Source organism: Engystomops pustulosus, unplaced genomic scaffold, assembly GCF_040894005.1.
Source record: "Engystomops pustulosus unplaced genomic scaffold, aEngPut4.maternal MAT_SCAFFOLD_87, whole genome shotgun sequence".
Classification (NCBI taxonomy): Eukaryota; Metazoa; Chordata; class Amphibia; order Anura; family Leptodactylidae; genus Engystomops; species Engystomops pustulosus.
The window spans coordinates 238,287-264,504 of record NW_027284974.1 but is presented as its reverse complement, the minus strand read 5'-3'; the positions used below and the strand labels follow the sequence as shown (position 1 = coordinate 264,504).

At 48.4% G+C, this 26,218-nt stretch overlaps 1 protein-coding gene across 2 annotated transcripts in view; it reads right to left on the bottom strand.

Annotated features, from left to right (window-relative positions):
• Positions 1 to 22,102, bottom strand: part of LOC140106910 (uncharacterized) — a 175,681-nt gene extending 153,579 nt beyond the window's left edge. The window contains exons 1-2 of one of the 2 annotated variants that reach the window (XM_072131549.1): positions 21,964 to 22,102; positions 7,188 to 7,464 (exon numbers count right to left, since the gene is read on the bottom strand). In XM_072131549.1, the coding sequence (XP_071987650.1) occupies positions 7,188 to 7,383 (196 nt within the window). In that variant the 5' untranslated portion in view covers positions 7,384 to 7,464; positions 21,964 to 22,102. The remainder of the gene's footprint in view (positions 1 to 7,187; positions 7,465 to 21,963) is intronic. The other variant, XM_072131550.1, reaches the window with a different exon arrangement.
• Between the last annotated feature and the right edge of the window lie 4,116 nt (positions 22,103 to 26,218).

Here is a 26,218-nt window from a genome sequence, read left to right as displayed (position 1 = left end):
TGTGATATTATTACACTGCAGACATCCCGGCCCTTCCTGACCCTGTATCATGTATCATCCATAACATGTGATATTATTACACTGCAGAGATCCCAACCCCTCCTGACCCTGCACCATGTATCATCCATAACATGTGATATCTTTACACTGCAGACATCTTGGCTCCTCCTGACCCTGTACCATGTATCATCTATAACATGTGATATTATTACACTGCAGACATCCCAGCCCCTCCTGACCCTGTACTATGTATCATCCATAACGTGATATTATTATACTGCAGACATCCCGACCCCTCCTGACCCTGCAACATGTATCATCCATGTGACATGTGATATCTTTACACTGCAGACATCTTGGCTCCTCCTGATCCAGTACCATGTATCATCTATAACATGTGATATTATTACACTGCAGACATCCCAGCCCCTCCTGACCCTGCAACAAGTATCATCCATAACATGTGATATTATTACACTGCAGACATCCCGGCCCCTCCTGACCCTGTACCATGTATCATCCATTACATGTGATATTATTACACTGCAGACATCCTGGCCCCTCCTGACCCTGTACCATGTATCATCCATAACATGTGATATTATTACACTGCAGACATCCCAGCCCCTCTTGACCCTGCACCATGTATCATCCATAACATGTGATATTATTTCACTGCAGACATCCTGACCCCTCTTGACCCTGTACCATGTATCATCCATAACATGTGATAATATTACACTGCAGACATCCCAGCCCCTCCTGACCCTGTACCATGTATCATCCATAACATGTGATATTATTACACAGCAGACATCCCGGCCCCTCCTGACCCTGTACCATGTATCATCCATAACATGTGATAATTATTACACAGCAGACATCCCTGCCCCTCCTGACCCTGTACCATGTATCATCCATAACATGTGATATTATTACACTGCAGACATCCCGGCCCCTCCTGATCCTGTACCATGTATCATCCATAGCATGTGATATTATTACACTGCAGACATCCTGGCCCCTCCTGACCCTGTACCATACATCATCGATAACATGTGATATTATTACACTGCAGACATCCCTGCCCCTCCTGACCCTGTACCATACATCATCGATAACATGTGATATTATTACACTGCAGACATCCCTGCCCCTCCTGACCCTGTACCATGTATCATCCATAGCATGTGATATTATTACACTTCAGACATCCCTGCCCCTCCTGACCCTGTACCATGTATCATCCATAGCATGTGATATTATTACACTGCAGACATCCCTGCCCCTCCTGACCCTGTACCATGTATCATCCATAGCATGTGATATTATTACACTGCAGACATCCTGGCCCCTCCTGACCCTGTACCATACATCATCGATAACATGTGATATTATTACACTGCAGACATCCCTGCCCCTCCTGACCGTGTACCATGTATCATCCATAGCATGTGATATTATTACACTGCGGACATGACCCAGGCAATTGCTGACTCGGTACGATTAGAGATGGAAGGAAAGTAAAATAATTCTGCCTGACCAACCCCTTCTAACTAAATAAACATACATACAACTTTTGAATTGGAAGGTGATTGGTCACAGCCTTTATTGAAAATGTTTACAATCTGTAAGAAACAAACTTTGTTAAAACACAAAAAATATAACAATTCTTTTCAAATTAAAATGATGGGTGAGCAGAGTCCTTGACAACAGCTTCCAAAAATTGCCACCAATATTTCCATAATCATCTTCGTCCGGTGCCTTTATATACCATTATATATATATGCTCAGAAAGCACGCTCGGCGTGCAATGTCACAACTACCAAAACCACTAGCCGCCAACCTCCTAGCAAGTGGCGTGAGCAGAGGTGACTAACCATCAAACTTAATAAAACCAACCAGGTCCTAAAAGGGGAGGCCACCCCCATGCAGGATCCTGGCATAAATCATCTTAACTTCCGGACTTAAAATAACCACACCATCTTTTCCTCAACTTCTTATCCACTTTACCAGTTGAATTAGCTGTTGCCAAGAACCCCGCCCCCGCCACGCATCCTAACTCACCTAACACTGACAGCCTATACAAAGAATATATAACTACTTGTATCCCGCCTCCCAAACTCACATAAATGACCCTAATACAAACAAAAACTAAGGGAGGGTGGGTGGGACAATTTTCTCAAGCCAAAAGATGGCTGCCCTTCCTGAATCTCCTATATAAACCCCTCACTATCTCCTCCCCCCATTTTAAACCCACCTATCAACTTAGCACTAAAAAACTCCACCCCCCAAGACCACTCCACCCATCATTTTCTCTCCTCTCATCCCTGCCTGTCATGGCCGCACTGCACCTATCCTTGCAGCCGGCTTCGTGCTAACATGACCCAGGCAATTGCTGACTCGGTACGATTAGAGATGGAAGGAAAGTAAAATAATTCTGCCTGACCAACCCCTTCTAACTAAATAAACATACATACAACTTTTGAATTGGAAGGTGATTGGTCACAGCCTTTATTGAAAATGTTTACAATCTGTAAGAAACAAACTTTGTTAAAACACAAAAAATATAACAATTCTTTTCAAATTAAAATGATGGGTGAGCAGAGTCCTTGACAACAGCTTCCAAAAATTGCCACCAATATTTCCATAATCATCTTCGTCCGGTGCCTTTATATACCATTATATATATATGCTCAGAAAGCACGCTCGGCGTGCAATGTCACAACTACCAAAACCACTAGCCGCCAACCTCCTAGCAAGTGGCGTGAGCAGAGGTGACTAACCATCAAACTTAATAAAACCAACCAGGTCCTAAAAGGGGAGGCCACCCCCATGCAGGATCCTGGCATAAATCATCTTAACTTCCGGACTTAAAATAACCACACCATCTTTTCCTCAACTTCTTATCCACTTTACCAGTTGAATTAGCTGTTGCCAAGAACCCCGCCCCCGCCACCGCATGGCGGCTTGACCCCTTAAGCCGGCATGCCCCTCCACACCCGCACAGCAAAGCCAGCCGCTTCAGCCAAACCGTAATTGAACACATCCAGTCCCAAATCTGTCAAATGCACCCCATCCGGGCCCGTATAACTCACTTCCTCCTCCAGCAATTCATGCCGCACCACTAAACCTCCATTCAGGCGCACGAACTTTGACACACTTTTATTGATCTTCTTCCGTGTACGGTTCAGAGCTGGCACTGACACCGCCCCCCTCCACCTCAATCTGCGGACCATCTCAGACCACACCAACAGACATTCCGCATGCTCGTCCAACATCCATAACAAATCCCTTTTTATCGTCTTAATCAATGGCCGCATTGGAAAACTGCCAACATCGTTGCCCCCCACATGCAACACCAGTACATCTGGCACTCCCCATTTTTTAAACGCCCCTTCTAAACGGAACTTTACCTTGTCCCAGCACAATCCCCTAAAGCCAAACCATCGTACACTTACCATATCCTCATCCAGCCCCAATGACCTACCACCTAAGCGCAGCTGCGCTCGCTTCTCCGCCCAATAGATGAAGGAATGGCCAAACATCCACACCACACACTTGCGTGAACCTATCCGTAATGAACAAACGAATTAAACACAATAACCCCAATCCCATCCCGATAGACGCCCCTGCCTCTCTCTACTCCCACACTGCCTACCCCTTAACGCTCCACTCTATGCATACGCACATATGACCGGAAGCGCCGCGACTCCCACCTGCCAATGCGCTTTACTTCGTTTTCCGACATACCCCATCTAGCCGCCTCCGTAGCTGCGCCTATACGGAAGGAATGTGAACAATATTCCCCTTCTCTTAACCCCAACCTCCTTATGCATGCCCGAAATACCGCTACAAACTGATATCTAGTCAATGGTGACCCATCAGCATGAATAAACAAGGAGCCGGCCGCTCCCCCACGCACCCGCACAAAAGCCTCATATTTCGCCACCGGGCACACCAACTGACCCTCCAATCTGCGCAATGAAACCAAAAAACCCTTACCCAACTTATCAGTCTTTGACCCCACCAAAGTAATCCGCACCTCATCCATCCCCATTACTACATGGCGCACCTGTATCCCTCCCGGGGAACTTTTTCTGGGACTAACCAACTCCCCCACCCGAAAAGCCCCAAAAAATGCCCAAGAAAAAACCACGCAAAACAAAACCCGCTCATATTCAGACACACACACCGCCGGCAACATCCCCAACAGTTCGTGCAATAAATTAAATGACACCGGCCTCCTGCCATCAGGGGGACCACCCTGCTTGACGTACCCTTTAACCGCCTGCCTGACAATGAATGACTGCGTATCATCCACCCCTCCACAAAGTTTAAACAGAAATGATAGAGCAGCCAATGACTTCTGAACCCCAGCCCTGGACACTCCCTTCTCTAACAACTCTGAAATGTAACAAATCACTGCCTCCCCTCTGACCCAAGGCAACCCTCCAGCACACCAGTCATCCTGAAAAAGAAACCACTCCTTCCATACCTTCTGATATGCCGACCATGTGGACGGCGCCAACGATCTCTGAATCCAATACAAAATCTTTAAATTACCAACTCCCAAACCGCGTCCGGGCACAACTTCGGCTCCTTCGCCGCCCCCGGCACCAGTTCCCTGAATTTTTCCAGCTGTAGGCGAGATAAAGCGTCCGCTATAGTGTTATCCACTCCTGGAACGTGAACCGCCCGAAACATCACATTCCAATCCAGGCAGCGCAACACTAAGTGTCGCAGCAAGACAATCACTTCAGGAGAAGATGCCGTCTGCTGATTGATTACCTGCACTACTGACATGTTATCGCAATGAAACACTACACACTTGTCCGCTAGCTGACACCCCCACAGCTCTACTGCCATAACAATCGGGAACAGCTCCAACAAGCACAGATTAGCCGTCAGGCCCTTCTCCACCCACTGCCTGGGCCACTGCCCAGCACACCATTCTCCGTCAAAGAAAGCCCCATAACCCACGGCTCCCGCTGCATCCGTGTATAGGTGCAACTCCAAGTTAGAGACTGGTGCGGACATCCACAATGTCCGACCATTGTACTTCGCCAAGAAACTGTCCCACACCACCAAATCCGCCCTATGTCCACTTTGCAGTCTGATAAAATGGTCCGGCCTACGCACCCCTGCTGTTGCCTGTGCAAGACGTCTACAAAACACCCTCCCCATTGGCATAATGCGGCAAGCAAAATTCAGCTTGCCCAACAATGATTGCAGCTGTCGCAATGTAAGTTTTTTCTTCACTAACGCCTCCTGCACCCCCAAACGAAGGTCCTCCAACTTAGCCTCTGGCAGGCGACATTCCATCTTCTCTGAATCTATTTCAATGCCTAGAAAACACAATGTTGTCACCGGGCCCTCTGTTTTTTCCGCCGCCAACGGCACCCCAAACTCTGCGAAAACCTGCTCCAAGGTAGCCAGTAATATACTACAACCATAACCGCCAGCCACCCCTACACAAAGAAAGTCGTCTAAATAATGAATAACTGATTTTGAACCCGCCTGCTCCCGGATGACCCACTCCAAAAAAGTGCTGAACGCCTCAAAATATGCACATGAAATGGAGCATCCCATCGGGAGGCAAGCATCCACATAATAACAATCATCGAAACAACACCCCAACAAATGCATCGACTCCGGATGAACCGGTAGCAATCGAAATGCAGCCTCAATGTCGGCTTTTGCCATAAGAGCTCCCCGCCCGGTCTCCCTTACCAGGGCCACTGCTGCATCAAAAGACGTGTATGACACCGACGTCAAGGAAGTATCGATGTCATCATTAACTGACGCCCCTCTTGGGTAAGACAAATGGTGTATCAGCCTAAACTTCCCGACCTCTTTTTTCGGGACCAAACCCAGAGGGGACACCCTCAACTCAGCCACGGGGGGTGTAGAAAACGGACCTAACATCCTACCCAACGCCACCTCCTTGTTCAACTTTTCCCTAACTACCATCGGAAACTCAGCTACCGACTTTAAATTCCTTGCAAAACAACCCCCCAATCCCTCTCTAAATGGAATCCGAAAACCCACACTAAAACCCTCCTTCAACAGCAAGGCTTTTTCCCTATTTGGGTATGTCTCTAGCCACGGCATCATTGCGGCGAGACGCACTGGAGTGGGTTCCCCGGCCCGCTGCAACTGAGCACCCCTTCTCTTAAAACATCTGGAGAAGGGGTGATTACTTCCCCCACACCCTGAGCACTCATGTCGGAAGATACAGGAGACTCCCCATGTACATGAGCCTTCGTTAAAACGCCAGCAGACACCCTTTCTAACCCCGCCCGACGGGCTCCCAAGCTTCCCCCCGTCGGGCCCTGGCTGAAAAGGCGATCCTGCCACCTGTACCCCCCCAAAATACGACCCCTTCCCTGGAACCTTGGGCAACGTCATCAAACGCATCCACAGATCTATATCCCTGTGATCCCATTCTAATGACGGCTGCACTGACATGCGCTGCCGAAACTGCTCATCGTACTGTAACCATGCCGTGCCCCCATAGTTTTTATACGCATCCCACACTGTCACAAAGTAACACCACAATGCCGAGCAGCATTCAGGGCGCTTCTCGCCCACCACGCTTGCTAATATGGCAAACGCATTTAACCAGTTTCCAAATGTACGAGGAATCAACCTGAACCTTCTCCTCTCCTCGTCCTCCTCTTTCCTATGCTCCTTTCCCTTTTCCCACCTTTCAGCACTAAAGCGCTCCAAAGGCAACAACGTGAAAATGTCCAGATTCTCTTTCTTCCATATCTTTTCCTTAACCTCTTGTTTTAAATGAGCCCCTAAGGGCCCCCTCATACAAATGTACAGACTAGCTTTCGCCCCATCCGACACTGGCAGCGGCTTAGGACCCGCATCTTCCTTCTCCGTCTGCACCCCTGTCTCTGCCGAACCGGTGGTTACTCCCTGTTCTTGCCTCGCAACCATCCCAGTCCCCGTACTCGTACCCGAGCTAACGCCCCCAGTCCATACCGCTAACGGCCCAGCCCGCTGTGACCCCTGAACTTGCTCAACTACTTTCACTAACCGCTGTACTCCCTGTAATATCTCCTGCAGCGCTCCACCCGAGGACATATCAGCCCCCCCCAGCACAAGCTCGCTGCCCTGCCGTACTGTTGTTTGTGTAATTCCCTGTACCAGTGTATGCGTGCCTGTAGACCCACCTGATTGAGCAGCGCTGAAGACACCTGCTGCTCCTGAGGAGCTGGAAGCTCCTGCGACCATCCCGGATCCTGGCAGAGACTGTTGTCCAACTGCCGCAGCTCCTGGCGAGGCCGATATCCCCACCGCCACAGGCGATGGCACCGGTGCGACTCCTGCCGCGCTGGACTCCGCCAGAACACCTGCCGAGACCGCCATCCCCGGAGCCTGTCCTGGCTGGGCCGTGCCTAAAGCCTGCCGCAACGTCTCCAAGATAGCCGTCTCAGCGCCGCCGCGAGCCTGTAACGGAAAAAGAACAGAGGAGACACCACGCACCACAGACTGGTCCTCCCCCTGAACCCCCATACTGCTGCTGAGTGCCGCCGAACTCGGCTGACACCCCCCAGCAGCCCTATGCCCGCCCACACTATGCATTCCCGGCTCTCCACTGTCTCCTAGAGGGGGTGCACCGCCCCCCCCCGCCACCACACCTGCAGCCTCCGACTGGGCCGCCCGCCTAGCCCCTGCCCTGTGCACCTCGGGACTGGAGCTATATGCTCCACTGCCTGCCCCCTGCCTCCTGGTGGGAGAGCTGTCCTCACGCTCCCCCACCGCCACGGGCCGCTGACGCTGCCTAGCCGCGGTTCCCAGCTGGCTCCTCCTCTTCCCATCCAGGACTCTGCGGCCGCTGCCCGCTTCCGCCCGCCGCCTTTTTGCAGCGCCGCTGCCCCCTGGCGCTCCCCTGGAATCCCTGGCACTCACCGCTGGCCTGGTGAGTCCTCGATCACTCCGCCTCCGACCTCTCGGTACCGGCTCCTCCTCTTCTTCCTCGTCGGCGTCATCGTCGACGTCATCGATCTCCTCCTCCTCGCGCGTCACCGCTCCTGCTCCGCCCCCTCTCCTGGATCCTCCTCCGCTCCGCCTCTTGACCGCGCTGCCACGTGTCGGCGCCATCTTCGCCGGCCTTGCTGCATCCCGGACTCTACCTCGGACCACAGTGCTGGCCGGAACTTGCTGCGCCTCTTCTCCCACCGGGCCCCGAGACCTCCTCCGCTGATCACCGCTGCCGCTGCGGGCTGCAGCACCCGCCTTCCGCTGCCCCCGCACCGGAGAAACCGAGGGGCTCAGTCGCTCTGGAGGCCGCGATCTTCTGGAACTCGCCGGGCGCCCAGGTATGTTGCCCCCGGTCATCGCCAACATCTGGCTCCTCACCCATTCTGGGCCCTTCTCCCTGGCCTGCTCCCTCATTTTTTCTAAAAAGGCCTCCACCTCAGCCATCCTAAAATACACCTGACCTAATCTTGTCCCTGTCAGACCTAACCTGCCTCCCTTCTCACGTACCCCTTACTAGGCCCTAACCTCTAGCGAAACAACTGACAACCTCCTCTGACAATTTTCTCAAGCCAAAAGATGGCTGCCCTTCCTGAATCTCCTATATAAACCCCTCACTATCTCCTCCCCCCATTTTAAACCCACCTATCAACTTAGCACTAAAAAACTCCACCCCCCAAGACCACTCCACCCATCATTTTCTCTCCTCTCATCCCTGCCTGTCATGGCCGCACTGCACCTATCCTTGCAGCCGGCTTCGTGCTAACATCCCGCCCCTCCTGACCCTGTACCATGTATCATCCATAACATGTGATGTTATTACACTGCAGACATCCCGGCCCCTCCTTACCCTGTTCCATGTATCATCCATAACATGTGATATTATTACACTGCAGACATCCCAGCCCCTCCTGACCCTGTACTATGTATCATCCATAACATGTGATATTATTACACTGCAGACATCCCGGCGCCTCCTTACCCTGTACCATGTATCATCCATAACTTGATATTATTACACTGCAGACATCCTGACCCCTCCTGACCCTGTACTATGTATCATCCATAACATGTGATATTACACTGCAGACATCCTTGCCCCTCCTGACCCTGTACCATGTGTCATCCATAACATGTGATATTATTACACTTCAGACATGCCAGCCCCTCCTGACCCTGTACCATGTATCATCTATAACATTTGATATTATTACACAGAATATAGTCCGGCCCTTCCTGACTCTGTACCATGTATCATCCATAACTTGTGATATTATTACACTGCAGACGACCCGTCCCCTCCTGACCCTGTACCATGTATCATCCATAACATGTGATATTATTACAATGCAGACATCCCGGCCCCTCCTGACCCTGTACCATGTATCATCCATAACATGTGATGTTATTACACTGCAGACATCCCGGCCCCTCCTGACCCTGTACCATGTATCATCCATAACATGTGATATTATTACACTGCAGACATTCCGGCCCCTCCTGACCCTGTACCATGTATCATCCATAACATGTGATATTATTACACTGCAGACATCCCGGCCCCTCCTGACCCTGTACCATGTATCATCCATAGCATGTGATATTATTACACTGCAGACATCCCTGCCCCTCCTGACCCTGTACCATGTATCATCCATAGCATGTGATATTATTACACTGCAGACATCCCGCCCCTCCTGACCCTGTACCATATATCATCCATAACATGTGATATTATTACACTGCAGACATCCCAGCCCCTCCTGACCCTGTACTATGTATCATCAATAACATGTGATATTATTACACTGCAGACATCACTGCCCATCCTGACCCTGTACCATGTATCATCCATAACATGTGATATTATTACACTGCAGACATCCCGGCCCCTCCTGACCCTGTACCATGTATCACCCATAACATGTGATATTATTACACTGCAGACATCCCGGCGCCTCCTTACCCTGTACCATGTATCATCCATAACGTGATATTATTACACTGCAGACATCCAAGCCCCTCCTGACCCTGTACCATGTATCATCTATAACATTTGATATTATTACACAGAATATAGTCCGGCCCTTCCTGACCCTGTACCATGTATCATCCATAACTTGTGATATTATTACACTGCAGACGACCCAGCCCCTCCTGACCCTGTACCATGTATCATCCATAACATGTGATATTATTACACTGCAGACATCCCGGCCCCTCCTGACCCTGTACCATGTATCATCCATAACATGTGATATTATTACACTGCAGACATCCCGGCCCCTCCTGACCCTGTACCATGTATCATCTATAACATGTGATATTATTACACTGCAGACATCCCAGCCCCTCCTGACCCTGTACCATATATCATCTATAGCATTTGATATTATTACAAAGTATATAGTCCGGCCCTTCCTGACCCTGTACCATGTATCATCCATAACATGTGATATTATTACACTGCAGACGACCCGTCCCCTTCTGACCCTGTACCATGTATCATCCATAACATGTGATATTATTACACTGCAGACATCCCGGCCCCTCCTGACCCTGTACCATGTATCATCCATAATATGTGATATTATTACACTGCAGACATCCCGGCCCCTCCTGACCCTGCACCATGTATCATCCATAACATGTGATATTATTAAACTGCAGACATCCCGGCCCTTCCTGACCCTGTATCATGTATCATCCATAACATGTGATATTATTACACTGCAGATATCCCGGCCCCTCCTGACCCTGTACCATGTATCATCCATAACATGTGATATTATTACACTGCAGACATCCCAGCCCCTCCTGACCCTGTACCATGTATCATCCATAACATGTGATATTATTACACTGCAGACGACCTGTCCCCTCCTGACCCTGTACCATGTATCATCCATAACATGTGATATTATTACACTGCAGACATCCCGGCCCCTCCTGACCCTGTACCATGTATCATCCATAACATGTGATATTATTATACTGCAGACATCCAGGCCCCTCCTGACCCTGCACCATGTATCATCCATAACATGTGATATTATTACACTACAGACATCCCAATCCCTCTTGACCCTGCACCATGTATCATCAATAACATGTGATATTATTACACTACAGACATCCTGGCCCCTCCTGACCCTGTACTATGTATCATCCATAACGTGATATTATTATACTGCAGACATCCCGACCCCTCCTGACCCTGCAACATGTATCTTCCATAACATGTGATATCTTTACACTGCAGACATCTTGGCTCCTGATCCAGTACCATGTATCATCTATAACATGTGATATTATTACACTGCAGACATCCCGGCCCTTCCTGACCCTGTATCATGTATCATCCATAACATGTGATATTATTACACTGCAGATATCCCGGCCCCTCCTGACCCTGTACCATGTATCATCCATAACATGTGATATTATTACACTGCAGATATCCCGGCCCCTCCTGACCCTGTACCATGTATCATCCATAACATGTGATATTATTACACTGCAGACATCCCGGCCCCTCCTGACCCTGTACCATGTATCATCCATAACATGTGATATTATTACACTGCAGACGACCCGTCCCCTCCTGACCCTGTACCATGTATCATCCATAACATGTGATATTATTACACTGCAGACATCCAGGCCCCTCCTGACCCTGCACCATGTATCATCCATAACATGTGATATTATTACACTACAGACATCCCAATCCCTCTTGACCCTGCACCATGTATCATTAATAACATGTGATATTATTACACTACAGACATCCCGGCCCCTCCTGACCCTGTACTATGTATCATCCATAACGTGATATTATTATACTGCAGACATCCCGACCCCTTCTGACCCTGCAACATGTATCATCCATAACATGTGATATCTTTACACTGCAGACATCCCGGCCCCTCCTGACCCTGCAACAAGTATCATCCATAACATGTGATATTATTACACTGCAGACATCCCGGCCCTTCCTGACCCTGTATCATGTATCATCCATAACATGTGATATTATTACACTGCAGATATCCCGGCCCCTCCTGACCCTGTACCATGTATCATCCATAACGTGATATTATTACACTGCAGATATCCCGGCCCCTCCTGACCCTGTACCATGTATCATCCATAACATGTGATATCTTTACACTGCAGACATCTTGGCTCCTCCTGACCCTGTACCATGTATCATCTATAACATGTGATATTATTACACTGCAGACATCCCAGCCCCTCCTGACCCTGTACCATAACGTGATATTATTATACTGCAGACATCCGACCCCTCCTCACCCTGCAACATGTATCATCCATAACATGTGATATCTTTCCACTGCAGACATCCCAGCCCCTCCTGACCCTGTACCATGTATCATCTATAACATGTGATATTATTACACTGCAGACATCCCAGCCCCTCCTGACCCTGCAACAAGTATCATCCATAACATGTGATATTATTACACTGCAGACATCCCGGCCCCTCCTGACCCTGTACCATGTATCATCCATAACATGTGATATTATTACACTGCAGACATCCCAGCCCCTCCTGACCCTGTACTATGTATCATCCATAACATGTGATTTTATTACACTGCAGACATCCCGGCCCCTCCTGACCCTGTACCATGTATCATCCATAACATGTGATATTATTACACTGCAGACATCCCAGCCCCTCCTGACCCTGCACCATGTATCATCCATAACATGTGATATTATTACACTGCAGACATCCCGGCTCCTCCTGACCCTGCACCATGTATCATCCATAACATGTGATATTATAACACTACAGACATCCCAGCCCCTCCTGACCCTGCAACAAGTATCATCCATAACATGTGATATTATTACACTGCAGACATCCCGGCCCTTCCTGACCCTGTATCATGTATCATCCATAACATGTGATATTATTACACTGCAGATATCCCGGCCCCTCCTGACCCTGTACCATGTATCATCCATAACATGTGATATTATTACACTGCAGACATCCCAGCCCCTCCTGACCCTGCACCATGTATCATCCATAACATGTGATATCTTTACACTGCAGACATCTTGGCTCCTCCTGACCCTGCACCATGTATCATCCATAACATGTGATATTATTACACTACAGACATCCCAGCCCCTCCTGACCCTGCAACAAGTATCATCCATAACATGTGATATTATTACACTGCAGACATCCCGACCCTTCCTGACCCTGTATCATGTATCATCCATAACATGTGATATTATTACACTGCAGAGATCCCAGCCCCTCCTGACCCTGCACCATGTATCATCCATAACATGTGATATCTTTACACTGCAGACATCTTGGCTCCTCCTGACCCTGTACCATGTATCATCTATAACATGTGATATTATTACACTGCAGACATCCCAGCCCCTCCTGACCCTGTACTATGTATCATCCATAACGTGATATTATTATTCTGCAGACATCCCGACCCCTCCTGACCCTGCAACATGTATCATCCATGTGACATGTGATATCTTTACACTGCAGACATCTTGGCTCCTCCTGATCCAGTACCATGTATCATCTATAACATGTGATATTATTACACTGCAGACATCCCAGCCCCTCCTGACCCTGCAACAAGTATCATCCATAACATGTGATATTATTACACTGCAGACATCCCGGCCCCTCCTGACCCTGTACCATGTATCATCCATTACATGTGATATTATTACACTGCAGACATCCTGGCCCCTCCTGACCCTGTACCATGTATCATCCATAACATGTGATATTATTACACTGCAGACATCCCAGCCCCTCTTGACCCTGCACCATGTATCATCCATAACATGTGATATTATTTCACTGCAGACATCCTGACCCCTCTTGACCCTGTACCATGTATCATCCATAACATGTGATAATATTACACTGCAGACATCCCAGCCCCTCCTGACCCTGTACCATGTATCATCCATAACATGTGATATTATTACACAGCAGACATCCCGGCCCCTCCTGACCCTGTACCATGTATCATCCATAACATGTGATAATTATTACACAGCAGACATCCCTGCCCCTCCTGACCCTGTACCATGTATCATCCATAACATGTGATATTATTACACTGCAGACATCCCGGCCCCTCCTGATCCTGTACCATGTATCATCCATAACATGTGATATTATTACACTGCATACAGCCCGGCCCCTCCTGACCCTGCACCATGTATCATCCATAACATGTGATATTATTACACTGCAGACATCCCTGCCCCTCCTGACCCTGTACCATACATCATCGATAACATGTGATATTATTACACTGCAGACATCCCTGCCCCTCCTGACCCTGTACCATGTATCATCCATAGCATGTGATATTATTACACTGCAGACATCCCTGCCCCTCCTGACCCTGTACCATGTATCATCCATAGCATGTGATATTATTACACTGCAGACATCCTGGCCCCTCCTGACCCTGTACCATACATCATCGATAACATGTGATATTATTACACTGCAGACATCCCTGCCCCTCCTGACCGTGTACCATGTATCATCCATAGCATGTGATATTATTACACTGCGGACATCCCGCCCCTCCTGACCCTGTACCATGTATCATCCATAACATGTGATGTTATTACACTGCAGACATCCCGGCCCCTCCTTACCCTGTTCCATGTATCATCCATAACATGTGATATTGTTACACTGCAGACATCCCAGCCCCTCCTGACCCTGTACTATGTATCATCCATAACATGTGATATTATTACACTGCAGACATCCCGGCGCCTCCTTACCCTGTACCATGTATCATCCATAACTTGATATTATTACACTGCAGACATCCTGACCCCTCCTGACCCTGTACTATGTATCATCCATAACATGTGATATTACACTGCAGACATCCTTGCCCCTCCTGACCCTGTACCATGTGTCATCCATAACATGTGATATTATTACACTTCAGACATGCCAGCCGCTCCTGACCCTGTACCATGTATCATCTATAACATTTGATATTATTACACAGAATATAGTCCGGCCCTTCCTGACTCTGTACCATGTATCATCCATAACTTGTGATATTATTACACTGCAGACGACCCGTCCCCTCCTGACCCTGTACCATGTATCATCCATAACATGTGATATTATTACACTGCAGACATCCCGGCCCCTCCTGACCCTGTACCATGTATCATCCATAACATGTGATGTTATTACACTGCAGACATCCCGGCCCCTCCTGACCCTGTACCATGTATCATCCATAACATGTGATATTATTACACTGCAGACATTCCGGCCCCTCCTGACCCTGTACCATGTATCATCCATAACATGTGATATTATTACACTGCAGACATCCCGGCCCCTCCTGACCCTGTACCATGTATCATCCATAGCATGTGATATTATTACACTGCAGACATCCCGGCCCCTCCTGACCCTGTACCATGTATCATCCATAGCATGTGATATTATTACACTGCAGACATCCCGCCCCTCCTGACCCTGTACCATATATCATCCATAACATGTGATATTATTACACTGCAGACATCCCAGCCCCTCCTGACCCTGTACTATGTATCATCAATAACATGTGATATTATTACACTGCAGACATCACTGCCCATCCTGACCCTGTACCATGTATCACCCATAACATGTGATATTATTACACTGCAGACATCCCGGCGCCTCCTTACCCTGTACCATGTATCATCCATAACGTGATATTATTACACTGCAGACATCCAAGCCCCTCCTGACCCTGTACCATGTATCATCTATAACATTTGATATTATTACACAGAATATAGTCCGGCCCTTCCTGACCCTGTACCATGTATCATCCATAACTTGTGATATTATTACACTGCAGACGACCCAGCCCCTCCTGACCCTGTACCATGTATCATCCATAACATGTGATATTATTACACTGCAGACATCCCGGCCCCTCCTGACCCTGTACCATGTATCATCTATAACATGTGATATTATTACACTGCAGACATCCCAGCCCCTCCTGACCCTGTACCATATATCATCTATAACATTTGATATTATTACAAAGTATATAGTCCGGCCCTTCCTGACCCTGTACCATGTATCATCCATAACATGTGATATTATTACACTGCAGACGACCCGTCCCCTTCTGACCCTGTACCATGTATCATCCATAACATGTGATATTATTACACTGCAGACATCCCGGCCCCTCCTGACCCTGTACCATGTATCATCCATAATATGTGATATTATTACACTGCAGACATCCCGGCCCCTCCTGACCCTGCACCATGTATCATCCATAACATGTGATATTATTAAACTGCAGACATCCCGGCCCTTCCTGACCCTGTATCATGTATCATCCATAACATGTGATATTATTACACTGCAGATATCCCGGCCCCTCCTGACCCTGTACCATGTATCATCCATAACATGTGATATTATTACACTGCAGACATCCCAGCCCCTCCTGACCCTGTACCATGTATCATCCATAACATGTGATATTATTACACTGCAGACGACCTGTCCCCTCCTGACCCTGTACCATGTATCATCCATAACATGTGATATTATTACACTGCAGACATCCCGGCCCCTCCTGACCCTGTACCATGTATCATCCATAACATGTGATATTATTATACTGCAGACATCCCGGCCCCTCCTGACCCTGCACCATGTATCATCCATAACATGTGATATTATTACACTACAGACATCCCAATCCCTCTTGACCCTGCACCATGTATCATCAATAACATGTGATATTATTACACTACAGGCATCCTGGCCCCTCCTGACCCTGTACTATGTATCATCCATAACGTGATATTATTATACTGCAGACATCCCGACCCCTCCTGACCCTGCAACATGTATCATCCATAACATGTGATATCTTTACACTGCAGACATCTTGGCTCCTGATCCAGTACCATGTATCATCTATAACATGTGATATTATTACACTGCAGACATCCCGGCCCTTCCTGACCCTGTATCATGTATCATCCATAACATGTGATATTATTACACTGCAGATATCCCGGCCCCTCCTGACCCTGTACCATGTATCATCCATAACATGTGATATTATTACACTGCAGATATCCCGGCCCCTCCTGACCCTGTACCATGTATCATCCATAACATGTGATATTATTACACTGCAGACATCCCGGCCCCTCCTGACCCTGTACCATGTATCATCCATAACATGTGATATTATTACACTGCAGACGACCCGTCCCCTCCTGACCCTGTACCATGTATCATCCATAACATGTGATATTATTACACTGCAGACATCCAGGCCCCTCCTGACCCTGTACCATGTATCATCCATAACATGTGATATTATTACACTGCAGACATCCCGGCCCCTCCTGACCCTGCACCATGTATCATCCATAACATGTGATATTATTACACTACAGACATCCCAATCCCTCTTGACCCTGCACCATGTATCATTAATAACATGTGATATTATTACACTACAGACATCCCGGCCCCTCCTGACCCTGTACTATGTATCATCCATAACGTGATATTATTATACTGCAGACATCCCGACCCCTTCTGACCCTGCAACATGTATCATCCATAACATGTGATATCTTTACACTGCAGACATCCCGGCCCCTCCTGACCCTGCAACAAGTATCATCCATAACATGTGATATTATTACACTGCAGACATCCCGGCCCTTCCTGACCCTGTATCATGTATCATCCATAACATGTGATATTATTACACTGCAGATATCCCGGCCCCTCCTGACCCTGTACCATGTATCATCCATAACGTGATATTATTACACTGCAGATATCCCAGCCCCTCCTGACCCTGCACCATGTATCATCCATAACATGTGATATCTTTACACTGCAGACATCTTGGCTCCTCCTGACCCTGTACCATGTATCATCTATAACATGTGATATTATTACACTGCAGACATCCCAGCCCCTCCTGACCCTGTACCATAACGTGATATTATTATACTGCAGACATCCGACCCCTCCTCACCCTGCAACATGTATCATCTATAACATGTGATATCTTTCCACTGCAGACATCCCAGCCCCTCCTGACCCTGTACCATGTATCATCTATAACATGTGATATTATTACACTGCAGACATCCCAGCCCCTCCTGACCCTGCAACAAGTATCATCCATAACATGTGATATTATTACACTGCAGACATCCCGGCCCCTCCTGACCCTGTACCATGTATCATCCATAACATGTGATATTATTACACTGCAGACATCCCAGCCCCTCCTGACCCTGTACCATGTATCATCCATAACATGTGATTTTATTACACTGCAGACATCCCGGCCCCTCCTGACCCTGTACCATGTATCATCCATAACATGTGATATTATTACACTGCAGACATCCCAGCCCCTCCTGACCCTGCACCATGTATCATCCATAACATGTGATATTATTACACTGCAGACATCCCGGCTCCTCCTGACCCTGCACCATGTATCATCCATAACATGTGATATTATTACACTACAGACATCCCAGCCCCTCCTGACCCTGCAACAAGTATCATCCATAACATGTGATATTATTACACTGCAGACATCCCGGCCCTTCCTGACCCTGTATCATGTATCATCCATAACATGTGATATTATTACACTGCAGATATCCCGGCCCCTCCTGACCCTGTACCATGTATCATCCATAACATGTGATATTATTACACTGCAGACATCCCAGCCCCTCCTGACCCTGCACCATGTATCATCCATAACATGTGATATCTTTACACTGCAGACATCTTGGCTCCACCTGACCCTGCACCATGTATCATCCATAACATGTGATATTATTACACTACAGACATCCCAGCCCCTCCTGACCCTGCAACAAGTATCATCCATAACATGTGATATTATTACACTGCAGACATCCCGGCCCTTCCTGACCCTGTATCATGTATCATCCATAACATGTGATATTATTACACTGCAGAGATCCCAGCCCCTCCTGACCCTGCACCATGTATCATCCATAACATGTGATATCTTTACACTGCAGACATCTTGGCTCCTCCTGACCCTGTACCATGTATCATCTATAACATGTGATATTATTACACTGCAGACATCCCAGCCCCTCCTGACCCTGTACTATGTATCATCCATAACGTGATATTATTATTCTGCAGACATCCCGACCCCTCCTGACCCTGCAACATGTATCATCCATGTGACATGTGATATCTTTACACTGCAGACATCTTGGCTCCTCCTGATCCAGTACCATGTATCATCTATAACATGTGATATTATTACACTGCAGACATCCCAGCCCCTCCTGACCCTGCAACAAGTATCATCCATAACATGTGATATTATTACACTGCAGACATCCCGGCCCCTCCTGACCCTGTACCATGTATCATCCATTACATGTGATATTATTACACTGCAGACATCCTGGCCCCTCCTGACCCTGTACCATGTATCATCCATAACATGTGATATTATTACACTGCAGACATCCCAGCCCCTCTTGACCCTGCACCATGTATCATCCATAACATGTGATATTATTTCACTGCAGACATCCTGACCCCTCTTGACCCTGTACCATGTATCATCCATAACATGTGATAATATTACACTGCAGACATCCCAGCCCCTCCTGACCCTGTACCATGTATCATCCATAACATGTGATATTATTACACAGCAGACATCCCGGCCCCTCCTGACCCTGTACCATGTATCATACATAACATGTGATAATTATTACACAGCAGACATCCCTGCCCCTCCTGACCCTGTACCATGTATCATCCATAACATGTGATATTATTACACTGCAGACATCCCGGCCCCTCCTGATCCTGTACCATGTATCATCCATAACATGTGATATTATTACACTGCATACAGCCCGGCCCCTCCTGACCCTGCACCATGTATCATCCATAACATGTGATATTATTACACTGCAGACATCCCGGCCCCTCCTGACCCTGTACCATGTATCATCCATAACATGTGATATTATTACACTGCAGACATCCTGGCCCCTCCTGACCCTGTACCATGTATCATCCATAACATGTGATATTATTACACTGCAGACATCCCTGCCCCTCCTGACCCTGTACCATGTATCATCCATAACATGTGATATTATTACACTGCAGACATCCCGCCCCCTCCTGACCCTGTACCACGTATCATCCATAACATGTGATATTATTACACTGCAGACATCCCAGCCCCTCCTGACCCTGCACCATGTATCATCCATAACATGTGATATTATTACACTGCAGACATCCTGGCCCCTCCTGACCCTGTACCATGTATCATCCATAACATGTGCTATTATTACACTGCAGACATCCCGGCCCCTCCTGACCCCGTACCATGTATCATCCATAACATGTGATATTATTACAATGCAGACATCCCGGCCCCTCCTGACTCTGTAACATGTATCATCCATAACATGTGATATTATTACACTGCAGACATCCCGGCCCCTCCTGACCCTGTACCATGTATCATCCATAACATGTGATATTATTCCACTGCAGTCATCCCGGCCCCTCCTGACCCTGTACCATGTATCATCCATAACATGTGATATTATTACACTGCAGACATCCCGGCCCCCTCCTGTCCCTGTACCATGTATCATCCATAACATGTGATATTATTACACTGCAGACATCCCGGCCCCTCCTGACCCTGTACCATGTATCATCCATAACATGTGATATTATTACACTGCAGACATCCCAGCCCCTCCTGACCCTGTACCATGTATCATTCATAACATGTGATATTATTAAACTGCAGACATTCCGGCCCCTCCTGACCCTGTACCATGTATCATCCATAACATGTGATATTATTACACTGCAGACATCCAGGCCCCCTCCTGTCCCTGTACCATGTATCATCCATAACATGTGATATTATTACACTGCAGACATCCCGGCCCCCTCCTGTCCCTGTACCATGTATCATCCATAACATGTGATATTATTACACTGCAGACATCCCGGCCCCCTCCTGTCCCTGTACCATGTATCATCCATAACAGGTGATATTATTACACTGCAGATATCCCGGCCCCTCCTGACCCTGTACCATGTATCATCCATAACATGTGATATTATTACACTGCAGACATCCCGGCCCCTCCTGACCCTGCACCATGTATCATCCATAACATGTGATATTATTACACTGCAGACATCCCGGCCCCTCCTGACCCTGTACCATGTATCATCCATAACATGTGATATTATTACACTGCAGACATCCCGGCCCCTCCTGACCCTGTACCATGTATCATCCATAACATGTGATAATATTATACTGCAGACATCCCGGCCCCTCCTGACCCTGTACCATGTATCATCCATAACATGTGATATTATTACACTGCAGACATCCCGGCCCCTCCTGACCCTGTACCATGTATCATCCATAACATGTGATATTATTATACTGCAGACATCCCGGCCCCTCCTGACCCTGCACCATGTATCATCCATAACACGTGATATTATTACACTGCAGACATCCCGGCCCCTCCTGACCCTGTACCATGTATCATCCATAACACGTGATATTATTACACTGCAGACATCCCGGCCCCTCCTGACCCTTCAACATGTATCATCCATAACTCGTGCACTATCCCGCCAGCTGCGACCCCTTGGGGTGGAGATGGGGTAAAGAGGGAAGTAAATGCATTCGCTGGTTTTGCATTTTTCTGTTATAGAAGTCGTGAATAATCTCTCCACATATTTTACAAATTTACCAAAGTGCATAACCACCACGAATCACATCTCTGGCCTCAGTAGCATTGCTAAACCATATGACATACACAGGGGACACTTACCTGCGGTGCTGAGTGACAGGAGCAGTAGGTAGAGGGGATATGGGGGGCTCTTCATGTCCTGTGATCCGGGATACGACCTCCACCCTGTTCTGTAATGGCCGCGGCTGCTGAGTCTCATCCTCACAAGTTTTACTTTCACTTCTGAGAGAAGACGGAGAGGAAGACTGACCCCTAGTGATGTATATAGAGTATAGCACCCATAGTACACAGCACCGCACCCATACTACACAGCACCGCACCCATACTACACAGCACTGCACCCATAGTACACAGCACTGCACCCATAGTACATAGCACTGCACCCATAGTACACAGCACTACCCCCATAGTATGCAGCACTGCCCCCATAGTACACAGCACTGCCCCCATAGTACACAGCACTGCCCCCATAGTACACAGCACTGCCCCCATAGTACACAGCACTGCCCCCATAGTACACAGCACTGCCCCCATAGTACACAGCACTGCACCCATACTACACAGCACTGCCCCCATAGTACACAGCACTGCCCCCATAGTATGCAGCACTGCCCCCATAGTACACAGCACTGCCCCCATAGTACACAGCACTGCCCCCATAGTACACAGCACTGCCCCCATAGTACACAGCACTGCCCCCATAGTATACAGCACTGCACCCATGGTACACAGCACTGCCTCCATACTACACAGCACTGCACCCATAGTATACAGCACCGCACCCATAGTACACAGCACTGCCCCCATAGTATACAGCACTGCACCCATAGTACACAGCACTACACCCATACTACACAGCACTGCACCCATAGTATACAGCACCGCACCCATAGTATGTAGCACTGCACCCATAGTACACAGTACTGCACCCATAGTACACAGCACTGCACCCATAGTACACAGCACTGCCCCCATAGTACACAGCACTACACCCATACTACACAGCACTGCACCCATAGTACACAGCACTGCACCCATAGTACACAGCACTGCACCCATAGTACACAGCACTGCACCCATAGTATACAGCACTGCACCCATAGTACACAGCACTGCCCCCATAGTACACAGCACTGCCCCCATAGTACACAGCACTACCCCCATAGTACACAGCACTGCACCCATAGTACACAGCACTGCCCCCATAGCACACAGCACTGCACCCATAGTATACAGCACTGCACCCATAGTACACAGCACTGCCCCCATAGTACACAGCACTGTCCCCATAGTACACAGCACTGCCCCCATAGTACACAGCACTGCCCCCATAGTACACAGCACTGCCCCCATAGTATACAGCACTGCCCCCATAGTATACAGCACTGCGCCCATAGTATACAGCACTGCCCAATAGTATACAGCACTACACCTATAGTATACAGCACTACACTCATAGTATACTGTTATGTATTTAGACTGGAACTGGAGGAGGCTGTTGATGTTGTGTATCTAGAATGGACTTGGAGGAGGTTTTATAGTTGTGTATCTAGAATGGACCTGGAGGAGGCTGTGGATGTTGTGTATCTAGACTGGACCTGGAGGAGGATGTGATAGTTGTGTATGTAGACTGGACCTGGAGGAGGCTGTGGATGCTGTCTATCTAGACTGGACCTGGAGGAGGCTGTGGATGTTTTGTATCTAGACTGGAGCTGGAGGAGACTGTAGATGTTGTGTATCTAGACTGGATCTGGAGGAGGCTGTGGATGTTGTGTATCTAGACTGGACCTGGAGGAGGCTGTGGATGTTGTGTATCTAGACTGGACCTGGAGGAGGCTGGGGATGATGTGTATCTAGACTGGAGCTGGAGGAGGCTGTGGATGTTGTGTATCTAGACTGGAGCTGGAGGAGGCTGTGGATGTTGTGTATCTAGACTGGACATGGAGGAGGATATTGGGGCACATTTACTTACCCGGCCCATTCGCGATCCAGCGGCGCATTCTCTGCACAGGATTCGGGTCCGGCCGGGATTTGTGAAGGTAGTTCCTCCGCCGTCCACCAGGTGGCGCTGCTGCGCTGAAAATCATCTCAACGCGCCGGAATGCACCACCTCGGACCAGGTGAAGGTAAGCGCTTCCCGAGCGACACTTTTTCGGTTTTTAAATGCGGCGGTTTTTCCGAATACGTCGGGTTTTCGTTCGGCCACGCCCCCCGATTTCCGTCGCGCGCATGCCGGCGCCGATGCGCCACAATCCGATCGCGTGCGCCAAAAACCCGGGCAATTCAGGTACAATCGGCGCAAATCGGAAATATTCGGGTAACACGTCGGGAAAACGCGAATCGGGCCCTTAGTAAATGACCCCCATTGTGTCTCTAGTCTGGACATGGAGGAGGCTGTGGATGATGTGTATCTAGACTGGACCTGGAAGAGGCTGTGGATGATGTGTATCTAGACTGGACCTGGAGGAGGCTGTGGATGTTGTGTATCTAGAGTGGACCTGGAGGAGGCTGCGGATGTTGTGTATCAAGACTGGACCTGGAGGAGGCTGTGTAGTTGTGCATCTAGACTGGACCTGGAGGAGGCTGTGGATGTTGTGTATCTAGACTGGACCTGGAGGAGGTTGTGGATATTGTGTCTCTAGACTGGACCTGGAGGAGGCTGTGGATTATGTGTATCTAGACTGGAACTGGAGGAGGCTGCGGATGTTCTGTATCTAGTCTGGACCTGGAGGAGGCTGTAGATGTTGTGTATCTAGACTTGACCTGGAGGAGGCTGTGGATGTTGTGTATCTAGACTGGACCTGGGGGAGGCTGTGTAGTTGTGCATCTAGACTGGACCTGGAGGAGGCTGTGGATGTTGTGTATCTAGACTGGACCTGGGGGAGGCTGTGTAGTTGTGTATCTAGACTGGACCTGGGGGAGGCTGTGTAGTTGTGTATCTAGACTGGACCTGGAGGAGGCTGTGTAGTTGTGTATCTAGACTGGACCTGGAGGAGGCTGTGGATATTGTGTCTCTAGACTGGACCTGGAGGAGGCTGTGGATGTTGTGTATCTAGACTGGACCTGGAGGAGGCTGTGGATGTTGTGTATCTAGACTGGATCTGGAGGAGGCTGTGGATGTTGTGTATCTAGACTGGATCTGGAGGAGGCTGTGGATGTTGTGTATCTAGACTGGACCTGGAGGAGGTTGTGTAGTTGTGTATCTAGACTGGACCTGGAGGAGGCTGTGGATATTGTGTCTCTAGACTGGACCTGGGGGAGGCTGGGGATGATGTGTATCTAGACTGGACCTGGAGGAGGCTGTGGATGTTGTGTATCTAGACTGGACTTGGAGGAGGCTGTGGATGTTGTGTATTTAGGTTGGACCTGGAGGAGGCTGTGGATGTTGTGTATCTAGACTGGACGTGGAGGAGGCTGTGGATGTTGTGTATCTAGACTGGACTTGGAGGAGGCTGTGGATGTTGTGTATTTAGGTTGGACCTGGAGGAGGCTGTGGATGTTGTGTATCTAGACTGGACGTGGAGGAGGCTGTGGATGTTGTGTATCTAGACTGGACTTGGAGGAGGCTGTGGATGTTGTGTATTTAGGTTGGACCTGGAGGAGGCTGTGGATGTTGTGTATCTAGACTGGACCTGGAGGAGGCTGTGGATGTTTTGTATCTAGGCTGGACCTGGAGGAGTCTGTGGATGTTGTGTTTCTAGACTGGACCTGGAGGAGGTTGTGGATGTTGTGTATCTAGACTGAACCTGGAGGAGGATGTGGATGTTGTGTATCTAGACTGGACCTGGAGGAGGCTGTGGATTATGTGTATCTAGACTGGACCTGGAGGAGGTTGTGGATGTTGTGTATCTATACTGGACCTGGAGGAGGCTGTGGATGTTGTGTATCTAGACTGGACCTGGAGGAGGCTGTGGATGTTGTGTATCTAGACTGGACCTGGAGGAGGCTGTGGATGTTGTGTATCTAGACTGAACCTGGAGGAGGCTGTGGATGTTGTGTATCTAGACTGAACCTGGAGGAGGTTGTGGATGTTGTGTATCTAGACTGAACCTGGAGGAGGCTGTGGATGTTGTGTATCTAGACTGGATCTGGAGGAGGTTGTGGATGTTGTGTATCTTGACTGAACCTGGAGGAGGATGTGGATGTTGTGTATCTAAACTGGACCTGGAGGAGGTCAGCAGAGCCCCCCATAATGAAATGTCAGCAGAGGCCCCCATAATGAAATGTTAGCAGAGACCCCCATAATGAATTGTCGGCAGAGACCTCCATAATGAAATTTCAGCAAACGCCCCCTTAATGAATATTCAGCAGAGACCCCCTATAATGAAATGTCAGC